Source organism: Stegostoma tigrinum, chromosome 12 (genome assembly GCF_030684315.1).
Source record: "Stegostoma tigrinum isolate sSteTig4 chromosome 12, sSteTig4.hap1, whole genome shotgun sequence".
NCBI lineage: Eukaryota > Metazoa > Chordata > Chondrichthyes > Orectolobiformes > Stegostomatidae > Stegostoma > Stegostoma tigrinum.
In genome coordinates, this window is record NC_081365.1 from 12,611,425 (window position 1) to 12,629,107 (window position 17,683).

Below are 17,683 nucleotides of genomic sequence, written 5' to 3' on the forward strand. Positions count from 1 at the left end.
GCAACCAGCTTGTAACTGATGTCCATTTCAAGCCCACCGACTCCCACAGCTACCTAGAATACACCTCCTCCCACCCACCCTCCTGCAAAAATTCCATCCCCTATTCCCAATTCCTCCGCCTCCGCCGCATCTGCTCCCACGATAAGACATTCCACTCCCGCACATCCCAGATGTCCAAGTTCTTTAAGGACCGCAACTTTCCCCCCACGGTGATCGAGAACGCCCTTGACCGCGTCTCCCGCATTTCCCGCGACACATCCCTCACACCCCGCCCCCGCCACAACCGCCCCAAGAGGATCCCCCTCGTTCTCACACACCACCCTACCAACCTCCGGATACAACGCATTATCCTCCGACACTTCCGCCATTTACAATCCGACCCCACCACCCAAGACATTTTTCCATCCCCTCCCCTGTCTGCTTTCCGGAGAGACCGCTCTCTCCGTGACTCCCTTGTTCGCTCCACACTGCCCTCCAACCCCACCACACCCGGCACCTTCCCCTGCAACCGCAGGAAATGCTACACTTGCCCCGACACCTCCTCCCTCACCCCCATCCCAGGCCCCAAGATGACATTCCACATTAAGCAGAGGTTCACCTGCACATCTGCCAATGTGGTATACTGCATCCACTGTACCCGGTGCGGCTTCCTCTACATTGGGGAAACCAAGCGGAGGCTTGGGGACCGCTTTGCAGAACACCTCCGCTCAGTTTGCAACAAACAACTGCACCTCCCAGTCGCAAACCATTTCCACTCCCCCTCCCATTCTCTTGATGACATGTCCATCATGGGCCTCCTGCACTGCCACAATGATGCCACCCGAAGGTTGCAGGAACAGCAACTCATATTCCGCCTGGGAACCCTGCAGCCATATGGTATCAATGTGGACTTCACCAGTTTCAAAATCTCCCCTTCCCCTACTGCATCCCTAAACCAGCCCAGTTCATCCCCTCCCCCCACTGCACCACACAACCAGCCCAGCTCTTCCCCCCCACCCACTGCATCCCAAAACCAGTCCAACCTGTCTCTGCCTCCCTAACCGGTTCTTCCTCTCACCCATCCCTTCCTCCCACCCCAAGCCGCACCCCCAGCTACCTACTAACCTCATCCCACCTCCTTGACCTGTCCGTCTTCCCTGGACTGACCTATCCCCTCCCTACCTCCCCACCTACACTCTCTCCACCTATCTTCTTTACTCTCCATCTTCGGTCCGCCTCCCCCTCTCTCCCTATTTATTCCAGTTCCCTCCCCCCATCCCCCTCTCTGATGAAGGGTCTAGGCCCGAAACGTCAGCTTTTGTGCTCCTGAGATGCTGCTTGGCCTGCTGTGTTCATCCAGCCTCACATTTTATTATAAAGAGATAGTAAGAACTGCCGATGCTGGAGTCAGAGATAACACAGTGTGGAGTTGGAGGAAAACAGCAGGCAAGGCAGCATCAGAAGAGAAGGAAAATTGACATTTTGGGCCGGGACCCTTCTTCAGAAATGGGGGACAAGTAAAGGAGCTCTGAAATAAATAGAGGAAAGAGAGGTGGGACTGGGGAAGGTAGGTGGAATGCTAATAGATGAGTGCAGGTAGGCAGTGGTGGGGATTGATCAGTGGGGATTCCTGCAGATGTATTTGGATGGAACACTAATGGCGTCCCTCACCTCATACATCATGCAGGAGGAACATTCCTCTACTGCACTCCCATCCCTGCTAGTCCCCTTATCAGAAAGTAATAAAAAGAGAAGCTTACCACATCAGCAGATGTGCAGGCCTGTCTGAAGTGAAAGGTTTTCTTTGATTCCTTGGATGAAGGTGAGGCAGGGGGAAGCGTAGGGGTAGGTGTAGCACCTCCTGCCATGGTGAGGCTAGTGGTGAGTGTGATGCGGATGAGGGAGTCATGGAGACAGCAGTCCCTACGGAAGGCAGATAGGATTGGGGAGGGAACTATATCTTTGGTTGTGGGGTCAGATTGCAGGTGGCGGAGAATTATACATTGAATCCGAAAGTTAGTGCAGTAATACGTGAGGACAAGGGGGATTTTGTGTTTGCTTTTTGTTGCAGGGTGGGGGTGTGAGGGCAGAGGTACAGGAAGTGCAAGAGATGTGGTTGATAGCATTTTCTGCCACCAAAGTGAGGGAAATTGCGTTCCTTGAAATACAAGGACATCTGGGATGTTCGGGAGTGGAACGCTCCATTTTGGGAGCAGACGTGGCAGAGGCAGAGGAATTGGGAGTCAGGGATCGCATTCTTGCAGGAAGATGGGTGAGAGAAGGTATAGTCCAGATACATTTCCTGCTTTGTTTCTCAACAATGTTTGACATATCAGAGACAACCTATGCAGCTTAAAATTTACAGGAAGTCTGACTGTGAACTGTCAGCCAGCATTAACTGATGCATTCACATGACAATGCCTCTGCCTAGCAGAATTGACTTGCCAAACAATCCAACATGTCTCCTCACAAAGCATAATCATGTTGATTTCTGCCTTGAATTGGAATTATTGTGCATTGTCCTAATGAGTGCAAGATAAAAGGCTTCAACAAAAGGTACCTTTTTTCATAATGCTCCAATAAAAATGTTAAGAAGTAACATATTCCAGAGGGTAGTAGGAAACCAACCCAATCTGGAACACACCACAAATACTCAAAGAAACATCCAAATATTATATGAAGTGGAACCAAACTATGAATCAGTTGCAGCGATTTAACTAAAATGAAAAGAACTGTGGATGCTGGAAATCTTGTACAAAAACAGAAATTGCTGGAAAATCTCAGCAGGTCTGGCAGCATCTATGAAGAGAAATCAGAGTTAACATTTCAGGTCCAGTGACCCTTATTCCGCACTCAACCCAAAACCTTAACTTTGATTTTTCTCCACTAATGCTGCCAGATCTGCTGAGATTTTCCAGCAATTTCTGTTTTTGTACAAGATTTAATAAATACTTTTCATAAGATAAGGATTACTAATCCAAAACATATACCTATTAGGCTACCATGTCCTCACTATGAGATTTTTACTCAACTTCATGTACACAATACTATGCGTACAATATGAATACAAGCCAAGATAGGAATTTGCATCTACCAAATGAGTGGCAGGAAGCAGCCTCATACCATTAATATATTCACCTTTCTTCTATATATTACTTGCCTCATACATATTCCCCCAGATAATTGCAAGGCTATAACAAGAAAGTTATGATTGTGAGTAATGAAATGGTCGAAGCAAACAATGTAAGTGCATTTGGGGACAGCTGTATAAATACATGAGAGCAAAAGGAAAAGGATATATTGATAGGGATGGATGAAGGACATTAGAAGAGGGCTCAGATGGGGTACAAACGCTGTAAACATTTGGGGTAATGATCTGTTTCTGTGCTATTTGGAAGTAACTTTTATTATACAACGTGCAAGACACTGCTGTTTCCTATAGAGGCGAAAGAACTGTTTAAAGAATACTGGGAAATGAACATACAGGCCATCCTAGGGTTGCATTTCCAGGTATAAAAAAAGAGTCTGACTAGTATTCATTATTTCAGGCATCTGAAGGGAAGTGCCAAACAACAGAACAATTGAAACATTATCAAACAAATTTTCCTGCGGATACCAGAAATTGTTTGATTAGGAATCTGCCCAGGAAGAAGTGAAGAAAAGATATCTTCAGAAGCTGCCCCAAACACAGACAACTCCTTCTCAATCTCTTCAAACACTGTTAATCCTTACAGCACACAAGAGTAATGTTGTGACATTATGACTGGTTACACCAAGGGACCAACAACACAACTTGCTATAGATGAGAAGGCAAGATCATAAAATTATAGAACTGGAGTAAACATTAGGAGGCCACTTTTTTAAATTCAATCGTGGACATTGGTGTTGCTGTGTGGCCAATATTTATTCCCCATCCCCAGCTGCCTTTGAACTGAATGACCTGATAGATCATATCAGAGGGCAGTTGAGAGTCAGTCACATTGTTGTAGGTCTGGAGTCACATGTAGGCCAGACCAAGTGAGGATTGCAGTTTCCTTCTCTGAAGAAAATTAGAGATGTATGGGTTCTTCTGACAATTGGCAATGGTTTTGTGGGTATCAGTGGATTCTTAATTCAAGGATTGTTTTAAAAAATGAATTAGCCTGTAATATATATGGTGGCTCTTTGAAAGAATAATCAGACACCCCTGCTTTTCTCCATAACCCATATGTTCTTCAACCTGAAATACATCCCATCTTCCTTTTCAAATTATTTAAGGTTTCAGTCTCCTCCAACTTTTCAGACAGTGTTCTAGGATACAATAAATCTTTGTGGTAAACAAAATTCTCCTCATCACTCCTCCAGATCTTTCAACAATGATCAAGGGAAACAGAATTTACAGCTTCCTGGCACCTCAGTCTTGATTGCATATATTCCTGTCTTACTGTGAAAAGTTTGAAAAACTCTCAGTGTGTTTTACACAATGCATTACTTTTCAAAAGAATGATGAGTATGTCTGCATATCTGTTACCAATTCTTTACCAATTCTGTTATATTTAAAACAATGAAATGTCAGCGTGTTCCTCCAGACAACAGAGATAAATGGATAGGAGTTTTGAGGTGATATCAGTCAGAAGAATGTTTATGAGAGCACCAGGAAAGTCATATCTCTCAAATTTAACTATACAAAGTTAGCAATGGCTCAGTTGAAGGGGTACTGACATAAAGGGGTATGTGGAGAGCATGGGAATCTGACATTAGGCCAGATGATCAGGTATGATATAAAATGGCATGGCAGGCTGAATGATCTTCTCCAACTCCTATATTCCAAAATCTAAAGGTCTGAACACAGGCTGAGCGCTCTTTGTCTCTTTAGAAGAAAATGTATCTGGTGACAGTACTGACTGAAATGAAGCATCAGGAAAAGGTATAGCCTAGAGGTCATAAACATGAACGAATCATTAATAAATCTAATAAAAAGTATTCAGAAGAAACATCTACACCTAAAGAGAGGTGAGAATTTGGAATTTGCTACAATGAGAAAGAGGGAGGGAAGGTGAATTGGGTTCCTTGTTTTCAAATTCTCAAAGTATCTGCAATGAAAGCCCAAAGTTCTTTTTAACATGTGGCTATAGCTTTTCCTGATGCTCCATTTCAATCAGTATTGTCACCAGATACATTTTCTTCTTAAGAGACAAAAGAGTGCTCAGCCTGTCTTCAGAGCTGCATTTATTGTTTCTTCTCCTTTCTCTGCCAAAAGCAGCTCCCTGAAACACAAGCTAATTTGTATACCCTGTGTTGCTGACATTTTAAGGCTTATTAATTGTAGACAGTTATACCTCCAACTGTGAATATTCTCATAAAGGTGTCAATCAAAAAAAAGGATGAGGGCCATTTCACACCTACTCGGGGAGTTTTTTTGTTTGGCTGGTTTCATACCCCTTAGGGAAGATGTTAATTTCAGCATGGATTGAATTTGCCCAATCTGCATTGTTGTCATAAAACATGGTCAACCTGTATGGGTCTGGTAATTGCTCTGGTAATTTTAAGTTAGTGTATTTAATCCTTTTTTAAATTCAGATCATGGAAGTCTCAGGTATTAGATTAAATAGATCCAAAAGATTTTGAAACTGGATAGTCCATATTTTATATTATCATGACATAAGAGAAGTGATTTGCATATGTGTGTTTAAGGGGACTCTAGATAAATGCACAAGAAGCAACAATATTCTAAGACAGTAAGACAGAGCAGTAGATCAATACTGGGGTAGTCAGTCAGACAACTTTCCATAGGCTTACACAACTATATAGCATGAAATGATCAGTTCAGGGTAGCTATTATCCTGTAAGTTGGCTTTGATGCACCTGATTTCAGCATTATGTTTGTGTGGTGGACAAATATCTCTCACTCTATTTATGAGATTGCCAAAGAGGCTAATGATATGGTGCACGGAACTGTAGGAATCCCATGTGTTTTTTTGACCAATGAAGTTGGACAGGAGCAGAGCAGTGCAAACGTTAGAGGCTCTCTGAGGTTGCTGCCCAAGACTGGCAAAAATGATAACAGAAACAGAAGTTGCTGGAAAAGCTCAGCAGGTCTGGCAGCATCTGTGAAGAAAAAAAATCCGAGTTAATGTTTCGGGCCTGGTGACCCTTCCTCAGAAATCAGACAAAAGTGATGTTCGTTAACATCAGAGATAATGGGAACTGCAGATGCTGGAGATTCCAAGATAATAAAATGTGAGGCTGGATGAACACAGCAGGCCAAGCAGCATCTCAGGAGCACAAAAGCTGACGTTTCGGGCGTAGACCCTTCATCAGAGATGAAACGTCAGCTTTTGTGCTCCTGAGATGCTGCTTGGCCTGCTGTGTTCATCCAGCCTCACATTTTATTATCTTCGTTAACATCCCATTGTGTTGCCCATCCCCATTTACTGTTGAGCTGAGTAGCTCTCTAATAAAAAAAACCAAAAGAACTGCAGATGCTGTAAATCTGCTGTAAGAGGTATAAGCAACACATGGGGGTGTAACGGAACATCACTTTTGTCTGAGTTCTGAGGAAGGGTCATTGAACCAGAAACATTAACTCAGATTTTTTTTCCTTTACAAATACTGCCAGACCTGCTGAGCTTTTCCAGCAACTTCTGTTTTTGTTGCTGAGTACCCCGCTAGCCCCTTGCAGAGAGCAGTGAAGAGTCAAACACATCACAGTGGATCTGGAATCGCACAAACGTCAGTCAGATGTCTTTCATTTGCCTGAAAGAACTAATTCGTCGAAGAAAAGTCACACCGGACTCAAAACGTTAACTCTGTTTCTCTCTCCACGGATGCTGCCAGACCCTCTGAGTTTCTCCAGCACTTACGGTTCTACTTTATTTCCAGACCCCCAGAAGCCGCAGCTCACTGGCTTTTGTTTTAAGTTGGGTGGATGGAGAGGAGACAGGGGAGCGAGAGGCGGAACGTTCCCCCTTCCTGCGCTGTGGCCATCGCGCGATTCGTGGGACGGAAAGGAAAGGAGCGCAGCGCATGATTCGGCGGAGGAGTTCGGGCTGGCGATAGAACGAACCTCCTGCCCAGCTCAGCAAGGAAGGCCGTGGCAGTAGGACCCTGCAGGCGCAGCCCTCTTAACAAACGGGAGAGAGAGAGAAAAAAGTCTTGACTCACTGAGAAGGAGCAGGAAAAAGAAACAGGTCGGGTCTCATCCCGCTGCACACAGCCTAGCAACCGTCGGGAAAGGCTCTGGCTAAACTCTCTGGGGGCTACCTTTAGCAGACTGACTGGAGTTGGGGGTGTGGTGGCTGCTGGTGGAGACTGTGATAACATGGTGAAAGTTGAAACCTTTGTGTGTTCCTTCATCCTCCTGGAGCTGTGTAAGTACTTGACAAAAGTGCCTTCAAACATTGTCTGCCGCTCCTGTCTAACTTTGGCTCTCTCTGCCACCTCCCCCACCATCACCAGATCCTAACGGTTTCTCTTTGCTTGCTGTTTAGCCACCTTGAATCTGAGGAGTGAGCTGCTTTCTCATTGATTCCTCAGCAGTTTGGCAGCTCTCTGGACCTGCTTTTATTTGGGGTTCGTCCCTGTTGTTGTTAATGTCCTGCCCCCCCCCGCCCCCCCGCCTTGCAGCTTAGGTCCTCGGGGCGGAGAGGTGTTTGTAAATTATTCCTGCAGTTCTGTCCAACAGACTCCCTGCACGGGACGTGTTGGTGGAATGGAGGAAACTTTTGTAGAATTATTTGAAGCCCACACCAGTAATCCGCGGCTGCCAAACTTTGGGGATTTAAAAGGAAAGGAAAATGAAATAGAAAATTCTGGAAACGTGGTCAAGGGGATGATTAACCCTATGTTAGAATACATGCCTGAGTTCAGACACAGTCTCCTCACACACAGTCAGGAGAGTGAGTGAGAGGACAATGGTTGTTGAGTTTAACACCCTTCGCCTCAAACAAGTTGATGCAGTGATCCTAATGTAAAGGCAGGAATCGCACACCAAGCAAGGCCCCCCTCCTCCAGGTTTAATGTATCAGCAAAGGCTACAGTTTGTTGATCCCAACCAAGACAATGACTCAAGGCTAAAACAAAGAACTGCAGATGCTGAAGGTCTGAAACATGAAACAAACAACTGGAGGAGGGAGGAAATAAACTGTCAAGTTTTGTATCTGCAATTGCATGGGAAGGTTCTGTGGGGGGTGTTTGAAATGGAGGAGGGGTGTACCAGAGAAAATGGTCCCTTGTAGAAGGCGAGCAAGGGAAGGGAGGGGAACATGTGTCTGATGGTGGCATCTCACCAGAGGTGGCAGAAGTGGTGGCTGATGATCCTTTCAGTGAGGAAACTGGAGGGGTAGAAAGTGAGGACCGCGGGGTCCCTGTTTGCTGTTGTGCAAAGGATGGGAAGCGAAGGTTTGAGGGCACACTTGCTAGAAAATGGAAATCAGATTTGCGTTTAACAATAAAACAGAAATTTATTCTGTGAAAGAAATGAAGAATAAACCAAACAATTTACAAATTTAAAGATTTCAAAACAGATTAAAATGTAATTCCATTAATCTCAATTGCTTACTCTTTCACATCTATAATAGCACATTTTAACTGTGACTTCAATTTCCTTGTCTTGTGAATCTGATAGGCTTCAGGGAGAGGCTTCATACAACTAAGCTTAGATTTTCTCTGCTTCAAGTAACTCCTTCAGAGGTGTAACCAAATACTTCTGGTTTGGAACTTTCAGAATAAACTTGTTACACTGAGGCGCTTATTTCTTAACAGTTCTAAACTGCCTGTTCTTTTTCATGGGCTTTATATTTTCATGAACTTTATAGATTCAGATTCAGCTAAGACTTATGCAGACTGAAATTGAAAAAATCTTTTCCAAGCTATGATTGTTTTCCGTAAGCCCAAGAAAACAATTCAGGAATCTTTTATCTGAAAGCCTAAAGCACCATTGTGTTTACTTTATTCCATGATAAACTCTCCAAATGTAAACAGATTTGCATTAATCTTCCGAACCTATCTCTCTCATGTTGTGTTTTTAAAAGATTTCACAAAGGCATTAGAAATACTTTATAAGTTCATCATTAAACCCCTTCAGACATTCTGAAAACCCATATGCCACTAGTTCAAAATTGAAAAGACAAAAATAAATGAGATTAAAATATTTATAAATCTCATATGTATGTCACGGGTGGCACTTTAGGATCATATTGCATGAATCAGTGCTTCACAAACTTTTTTCTGCTGTGATCCCACTCTTAGGGAATTCCAGCACTTCAAAGAACAAAAATACATAATGGCAATACATTTTCAAGTTGAAATGTTTCTGTGATTAGGAGGGAGTGTGGAGATATTCTTCCCAAGTGCCTGCTGCCCTTGTTCTTTCAGGTGGTAGAGATCATGGGTTTCTAAAGTGACCATTATTCATGTGAGTGTTGGCTTTGAATAATGGTAGGCTTATTAACTGTGGAGAGTATCACAGTTCAGTCTAATGATATACTGTCCAGTGGAATCAAAACATAATGATCAAGAATGAGAACAGTGATCAGGAGTGAGAAGCATGGCTAAATAATCTCAAGCGTAAATCCTTTTACTGTAGCCGCTTTACCAGTGACTTAGACTCAGGACCTATTGGGGCACCTTCCTGGTCTGTGCTGCTCGGCTACTCACTGATGAAATTTGCCATGGTATTGGTGTTACTTTATCACAGTATTGTAAGTTTGGAAGTCCACTTAGCCTTGTGCTGGCTTATTAAAAGAGTTGTCCAGTTTTTGCTCTAGCCCTGCGACTGTTTCCCTTCTAACATATTTGCTTTTATGAAAAGTTCGGAAAGAGATTTTTGTTTTTCTTAAAAACCCTGTTAGCTTGACTCTCTGTCGACCTTGGCACATGCTCAGCCAATGCAGCAGTAACGACATTAGTTCTAGTACATGGACAGTAACACATTTTATATATGGAGCTCCCCTCCCTCCCCCATATTGGCTGTAGTCCATGTTCTGCTTGCAGTCCAATGATCTTCACCCTTCTGAAAGAGAAAAAGGCCAAAAATGTCTTGCTCATAAAAAATTCTTGCGATTGTACAGTGATCCATGTATTACTTACATTTTGTGTATTAAATAAGAGAAGTCAATATGCTTTAAGTAGAACAATTTTAAAAGGAGTTCAGAAAAGGAGAGACCTGGTGATGTTTGTGCATAAAATCATTGAAAGTGTTAGGACAAACTGAGAATGTTCCTAAAAATGAACAGAATCTTGGGCATGATACACAGCTGCATAGAACAAAAATCTAGGAATTTACAGTAAATTTTTATAAATCAATGTTAAGCCTAATTTGGAGTACGGTTCTGAGCATCAAAGTTTGAAAAGAATGCTGAGTTCTTGGAGAAGGTGTAGAGCAGAATATCAGAGGTATGGAACAGTTATGTGGAACGACTAGAGATACTGAAATTATTCTCTACAGAGCAGAAATGATTAAGGAAGTAGCTTTAATAAAGGTGGGATGTTGATAGGTGAAAGAATGTCTGCTCATTTTCAGGGTCAGTAACCAGATTCAGTGTGAAGGCAACAAAATAGCAAAGAAACATGGAATCCCTGCAGTGCATAAAGAGGTCGTCAAATCTGCACTGATCCTCTGACGAGCATCCCACCCAGATCCACCTCCACACCTTATCCCTGTAACACTGCACTTATCATGGCTAATCCACCTAGCCAACACACTACAAGGCAACCTCGCTTGACTTGCACATCTTTAGATGGTTGGAGAAAACCAGAGCACCTGGCATAAACCCACATAGACACATGGAAAACATGCAAACTCCAGAAAGCCACCTGTGGGTGGAATTGAACCTGGGTTCGTGGTGCTGTGGGGCAGTGGTGCCACCAATAGAATTTATAGAACAAATTGTTTAACATGGCATGAGCTGCCTGAAAGGGTAGTGGGAGTGAGTTCAGTAATGATTTTTGAAGGAAATTGGCTAAACCATTTTTTAAAAAGTGAAAATTACAAGATGGGCAAGGATGATAAGCATGGGACTCGATAAATGACTCTGTCAAGGAGTTGGCATGAGGACAAAGGGATGATGGTCTCCTTTCATTCTGTAATATTCTAGGATTCTACTCCTTGCAATGTCTTAATACCACTCTCTTAAATATCTCAAAGTGCAACAGCAGCAACTTTCAATTGTGTTTTGTATTGATTTCATTGAAGTGGAGAAATTGTTCTATGCAGTATCGTACAGCTACAACAGTCATTTCCCACATGGCAGCATCCTACAAACTCCATTGAGAGGACTGACATGTTGGGGCTGTTTTTGGTACAGGTCAGATCTCCTGTTCTTATTCCTAAATAAGTGAATGGGACCTCACTGCAATAATACAGTCACGTATCTTAGAACGTAAGTTTACAATGTTGGCCCTTATGAGCACAACATTCACCTTTGCTAGCCTCATCCCCACCTCCTTGACCTGTCTGTCTACTCTCCCATCTATTTGCTTCATGATCAACCTGATATCACTGTCCCCACCTCTCTCTATTTATTTCAGAGACTCCTTGCCCTCCCCCATTTCTGAAGAAGGGTCCCAGCTCGAAACGTCAGCTTTTCTGCTCCTCTGATACTGTCTGGCCTGCTGTGTTCCTCCAGCTCCACACTATGTTTATCTCTATCGTGGGCATGTTGTTACAAATTGAGCCATTCTAACTTTGCGGAAGAGCAGGAGAGTGTCTTGAATTATTATTTGATCCATCACCAATATCTCATGATAGTAATACATCATCTGGTCATTATATCATTGCTTTTTGTGGAATTTTATTGTGCTTAAGTTAGCGGTGTGATTCCTACATTGCAGAAGAGATTACATTCTAGAAATAATTCATTGTGCTCTAGAATATCATCCCATGTGAAAAATGCAGTATTAATAGAAGCATTTATTCCTTCTAAAGAGGCGGGAGTTAATGTTTTTTCCTGTCAGCAATGAGTCATACTGGAGGTGTGGTTCACATACTATGTGCAAATTGTTATCCTTCAGATGTTAGCAGGATAATAAACAACACAGGAACACACAGACACCCAGCCTGATTCTGTTTCCTCTGATGTCTTCACATGTGTAGTTGCTGGTAGAATCTGTTTTACTACTTCTCCATCCCGGTAGTGCTGAATCCAATTAAACATTTGACTGAAGCCAGTAAACTTAGTGCTGACATGGGGGTTGGAGGCGTTGGTGCAGGGTGGTTTGTTGGGGATGGGTGTGTGGTGGGGAGGTGGGTAGCATGTTGCTGGAATCTCCTGGGTGTCTGTGGCTCAGTGCCACACACAGCACAATGCCGGAAGCAGAGTAAATCAGACTCTCCTTGACTCTGGAATTCCAATCAGCTGCTCAGTTGGAGGGACATGTGTCTTCCCAAGGACAGATGGGAATGCAACAAGCCCCTGTTCGGTTCGCTGTCTCCCTGAGAGTTTGGAATTCCTTGGTATGGTGGAGCCTGTCTTGCCTAGTGATCTTCCTTTGCCACCTTTGTTCATAATGCTTTTTGTGTGAGAGTTTTGGGCTCGATAAAGCAAGGAAAACCAGGGAATGTGAATGTTTTCCCGGTCATTTACAGTTCCATTAGTTACGGTAAAGCCTAGATGCAGAGTAAAGGTAGAGTCACTCAATCTGAATGAATTGCTGAAACCCTGCTGACTGGGTACGAGTGTATTCACCCCATATACTAGCCAACTCCTGGGTAGGTTGCCAAACGGGGTCTCTTTTGATCACATTCACTTAGACTGCTCTACTGTTCCTCCTTGGCCCAACTGGCTATGCCTCAGGAGGTAGAACTCCCACCTCTGCATCAGAGAGGTGAAAATTCAGAACCCACTGTAGCAGCTTGAGAACACACTCTGGCTTGGAGTTTCAGTGTCACAATGTGACAGTGATTGCAGCTAAATCATTCAGCTTCCTGCATATCTTTCAGAACAGATGGCCCTGTCTGCTTTCTCTTCTTGGACCTGAAGAAGAGCAGAAACTTCAGTCAGCATCACAAAAAGCACATCCCGTGGTTATAATCATAATAACAAAGAATAGTACAGCACAGGGACAGGTCCTTCAGTGCCGACATATAGTGCTTTTCGAAACGAAAAACCTTTTTCCTCTATACGGTCCATCTCCCTCTGTTCCCTGCCAATTCATGTATCTGTCAAGATGCCTCTTAAACATTTCTATTGTATCTGCCTCCACCACTTCCTCTGGCAGCACGCTCCAGGCACTTTTCACCCTCTTTGCAAAAAAATTTGCTTTTAACATCTCCTTTAAACTTAGCCCTTTTACCTTAAACCCACATCCCCTCGTAACTGGCATTCTATCCTGGGAAAAAGACTCCAACTATCCATTCTATCCCTGACTGTCATAAATGCCTACGGTCACCTTCGACATTTAAGCGAAAACAAACCAGGTTTGCCCAATCTCCCATCATTGCTAATACCCTCCAAACCAGGCAACATCCTGGTAAATCATTTCTCTACCATCTCCAAAGCCTCCACATCCTTCTGGTAATGTGGTGACTGAAACTATACCAATAATCCAAATGTGGCTTAACTAAACTTCTACACAGCTGCAACATGACTTGCCAGTTTTTACACTCTGTGCCCCGACCGATGAAGGCAAGCTTGATCATCTTATCCACTTGAGTTGGTACTTGCAGGGAACTGAGGACCTGTACATTCTAGATCCCTCTGTATGTTAATGCTTCTAAGGTTCTGCCATTTACTGTATATTTCCCTCCTGCATTAGACCTTCCAAACTGCATCAACTCACGTTTGTCTAGATTTAATTCCACTTGCCATTTCTCCACCCAAGTGTCGAGCCTGCTGTCTCCACTGGCAATCCTGCTCCTTATTGGCAGCGCCTCCAATCTTTATGTCAGCTACAAACTTCATGAGGCTCTCTACAGTCTCCTCTAAATCATTTGTATTTATTACAAACAACAGTGGTCTCATATCGATCCCTGTGGAAAACCACTGGTCGCAGATCTCCAGTCAGAAAAATACCCTTCCTTTGCTATTCTCTGTCTTCAGTGACTAAGCCAGTTCTATATCCAGCTGACCAGCTCATCACAGATCCCATGTGAGTTCCCTTTCTGTACCTGCCTGCCATCATCAAAGGCCTTGCTAAAGTCCATGTAGACAACATCCACCATCCTACCCTCATCAATTGTCTTTGTCATTTCCTCAAAAAACCGAATTTGTGAGACAGAACTGCCCCATGTAAAGTCATGCTGCCTATCTCCAATAAGTCCATTTATTTTCCAAAGAGAGTAAATCCTGTCCCTAAGAATCTTCCCAGTAATTTCCCTTCCACTAACGTAAGGCTCACCAGCCTGCAAATTCCTTGATTATCCCTGTTGCCCTTCTTAAAGGAACAACAACAGCTATTCCCCTGTCCTCTATGATGTCTCCTGTGACTAAAGAGGACACGAAGGTTTCATACAAGGCCGCAGCAATCTCCTCAACTGCCCCTACCTCGGCATTCTGGAATAAATCCCCTCAGGTTCTGGGGACTTGACTACCTTAATGCTTTTCAAAACACCCATCACCTTTTTTATGTCAATATACAGGAAAGATGTGGAAGCGTTGGAAAAGGTGCAGAGGAGATTTACTAGGATGTTGCCTGGTGAATGGAGGGAAGGTCTTACAAGGAAAGGTTGAGAGAGCTAGGGCTTTTCTCTTCAGAACAACGAATGATGAGAGGTGACTTGATAGAGGTGTGCCAAATGGTCACAGGTATAGATAGAGTGGAAAGCCAGAGACATTTTCCTAGGGTGGAGGTAGTTACTATGAGGATGCACCATTTTAAAGTGAGTGGAGGTAGATATAGGGGAGACATCAGAGGTAGGTTCTTTACTCAGAGAGCGGTAAGGGCGTGGAATGCATTGCCGGAGAGGGTAGTGGAGTCGGTTTCATTAGGGGCATTTAAGCAGCTATTAGATAGACATATAAATGATAGTATAAGGTAGGGGTGGAGGTTAGATAGACCTTAGGCTTAGGGTAAAAATTTGGCACAACATCTTGGGTTGAAGGGCCTGTACGGTGCTGTGCAGTTCTACGTTCTGTGTTCTATATCATCATCCACCATGTCCTTCTCCTTTATTAATACCAATGCAAAATGTTCAGTGAGGAGCTCACCCACTGCATCCAGCAGCAAGCATAAATTCACTCCTTTATCTTTGAGTGGGCCTACCCTTTCTCTAGCTACCCTCTTAGATATGTATAAAATGTTTTAGGAGTTTCCGTCATCCTATTTGGCAAGGATATCCCATAGCTCCCTTAACCCACTGAATTTCTTGTTTACATTCTTTCCTACGTTCTTTATATTTGCGGTGTCTGTCTGTCTTCAGTTTCCTTAGTCTTACATATGCCTTCTTTTCATCCAAGGTTTCCAATTCTGCCATCCATAGCCTTCATTTTCCCAGGAACGCGCTGGTGCTGAACGTTAATCAACTGGCCTTTAAAAAATTCCCACTTGCAGATGTGCATTTACCCTCAAACAGCTGTCCCCAATCTACAATCCACAGTTCCTGCCTAATGTTCCTAATATTGTCATAGTTAGCCTGCCTCCATTTGAGTACTTTCACCTGAGGATTACTCTTATCCGAAGTAACTTAAAACTTAGAGAATTATGGTCACTGTTTCTGAAATTGTCCCCCACTGAAACTTCAAACACCTGGTTGAGCTCATTCCCCAACACCAGGTCTATTATGGCCCCTTCCTTTGTTGTGCTATTTACATACTGCTTCAAGAAACCCTCCTGGATGCAAGTAACAAACTCCTCCGATCCATGCCCCTGACATACATGAAGAGAGTCCCAGTCAATACAGGGGAAGTTAAAATCACTCACCACAATCTTCCATAACCTGGCCACATATCTGTACCTCTATCTCCAAGTTCTTTAGTTCACTTGCCTTACCTTTGATACTCCTCACATTAAAACAAACGCACTTCAAACCACCAGAAACTTCTCCCTTCTGTTCTCCTTCTTAGTTTTACTGGCCTTAGCCTCTACCTCTCCTCGGTCATTCCACTTACATAGAACATAGAACAATACAGCGCAAAACAGGCCCTTCGGACCTCGATATTGAGCCGACTTGTGAACTAAACTAAGCCCCTCCCCCTACACTATCCCATCGTTATCCATATGCTTATCCAAGGCCTGTTTAAATGCCCCTAACGTGGCTGAGTTCACTACATTGGCAGGCAGGGCATTCCATGCCCTTGCCACTCTCTGAGTAAAGAACCTGCCTCTGACATCTGTCTTAAATCTATCACCCCTCACTTTGTAGCTATGCCCCCTTGTACAAGTGAAGTCATCATCCTCAGAAAAAGACTCTCACTGGCCACCCTATCTAATCTTCTGATCATCTTGAATGTCTCTATTAAATCCCCTCTTAGCCTTCTGCTCTCCAATGAGAACAGACCCAAGTCCCTCAGCCTTTCTTCATAGGGCCTGCCCTCCAGACCAGGCAACATCCTGGTAAATCTCCTCTGTACCTTTTCCAATGCTTCCACATCCTTCCTGTAATGGGGCGACCAGAACTGCATGCAATTACTGACCAACTGCTCTGGTTCCAGGCCTCTGCTACACTAGTTTAAACCCTCCTGAGTGGTACTGGCATACGTCCTGCCCAGACATTGGTGCGCCTCCAATTTGGTAGCAACCTGTCTTTCTTGTACAGGTCCCACCTTCGCTGGAAGAGATCCCAATCATCCACATATCTGAAGCCCTCCGTCCTACATCAACTCTTTAGCCTCATGTTCAATTGTAATATGCCTCGATTCCTGGCCTCAGTAACATGTGGGACAGGGAATAATCTGGAGAATACATCCCCCACAGTCCTGCTTTTCAACATCCTACCCAACTCTCTGAACTTCCTTTGCAGGACCTCGTTATCCTTCCTGCCTATGTTGTTAGTACCAATATGTACCACAACCTCCGCCTGCTCACGCTCCCTTTTGAGAATGTTCTATGCTCGTTCAGAGACATCCTTGACTCTGGCACTAGGGAGGCAATACACCATTGTGGAGTCTCTCTTGCGACGACAGAAACATCTCTGCCCCTAACTATAGAGTTCCCTATTGCTGCTACTGCTACTGCCACTTTGACCCTCTCTGCTGCGTAAAAGAGGTAGTGGTAGTACCACTATTCTGGCTGCTGCCATCACCATTCCCTGATAGGCCATCACCTCAACAGTATCCAAAACAGTCTACCTGCTAGAGAGGGGAATAGACACAAGGGACCTCTGTACTGTCTGCCTGCTCCTTTCTAGCAGCCAACCATCTATCTCACTGAACTTTAGATGTGACAATGTATCTAAACCCCTGTCTATGATAATAAAGTGTGAAGCTGGATGAACACAGCAGGCCAAGCAGCATCTCAGGAGCACAAAAGCTGACGTTTCAGGCCTAGACCCTTCATCAGAGAGGGGGATGGTGTGAAGGTTCTGGAATAAATAGGGAGAGAGGGGGAGGCGGACTGAAGATGGAGAGAAAAGAAGATAGGTGGAGAGGAGAGTATAGGTGGGGAGGTAGGGAGGGGATAGGTCAGTCCAGGGAAGACGGACAGGTCAAGGAGATGGGATGAGGTGGTAGGTAGGAGATGGAGGTGCGGCTTGGGGTGGGAGGAAGGGATGGGTGAGAGGAAGAACAGGTTAGGGAGGCAGAGACAGGTTGGGCTGGTTTTGGGATGCAGTGGGGGGAGGGGAAGAGCT

The 17,683-nt window shown here is 44.1% G+C and overlaps 1 protein-coding gene across 1 annotated transcript in view; it reads left to right on the forward strand.

The window, feature by feature from the left end:
• Positions 1 to 6,714: 6,714 nt before the first annotated feature.
• jam2a (junctional adhesion molecule 2a) overlaps positions 6,715 to 17,683 on the forward strand; it is a 93,257-nt gene continuing 82,288 nt past the window's right edge. The window contains exon 1 of the mRNA XM_048540565.2: positions 6,715 to 7,328. Coding sequence (XP_048396522.1) covers positions 7,280 to 7,328 — 49 coding nt within the window. The 5' untranslated portion in view covers positions 6,715 to 7,279. The remainder of the gene's footprint in view (positions 7,329 to 17,683) is intronic.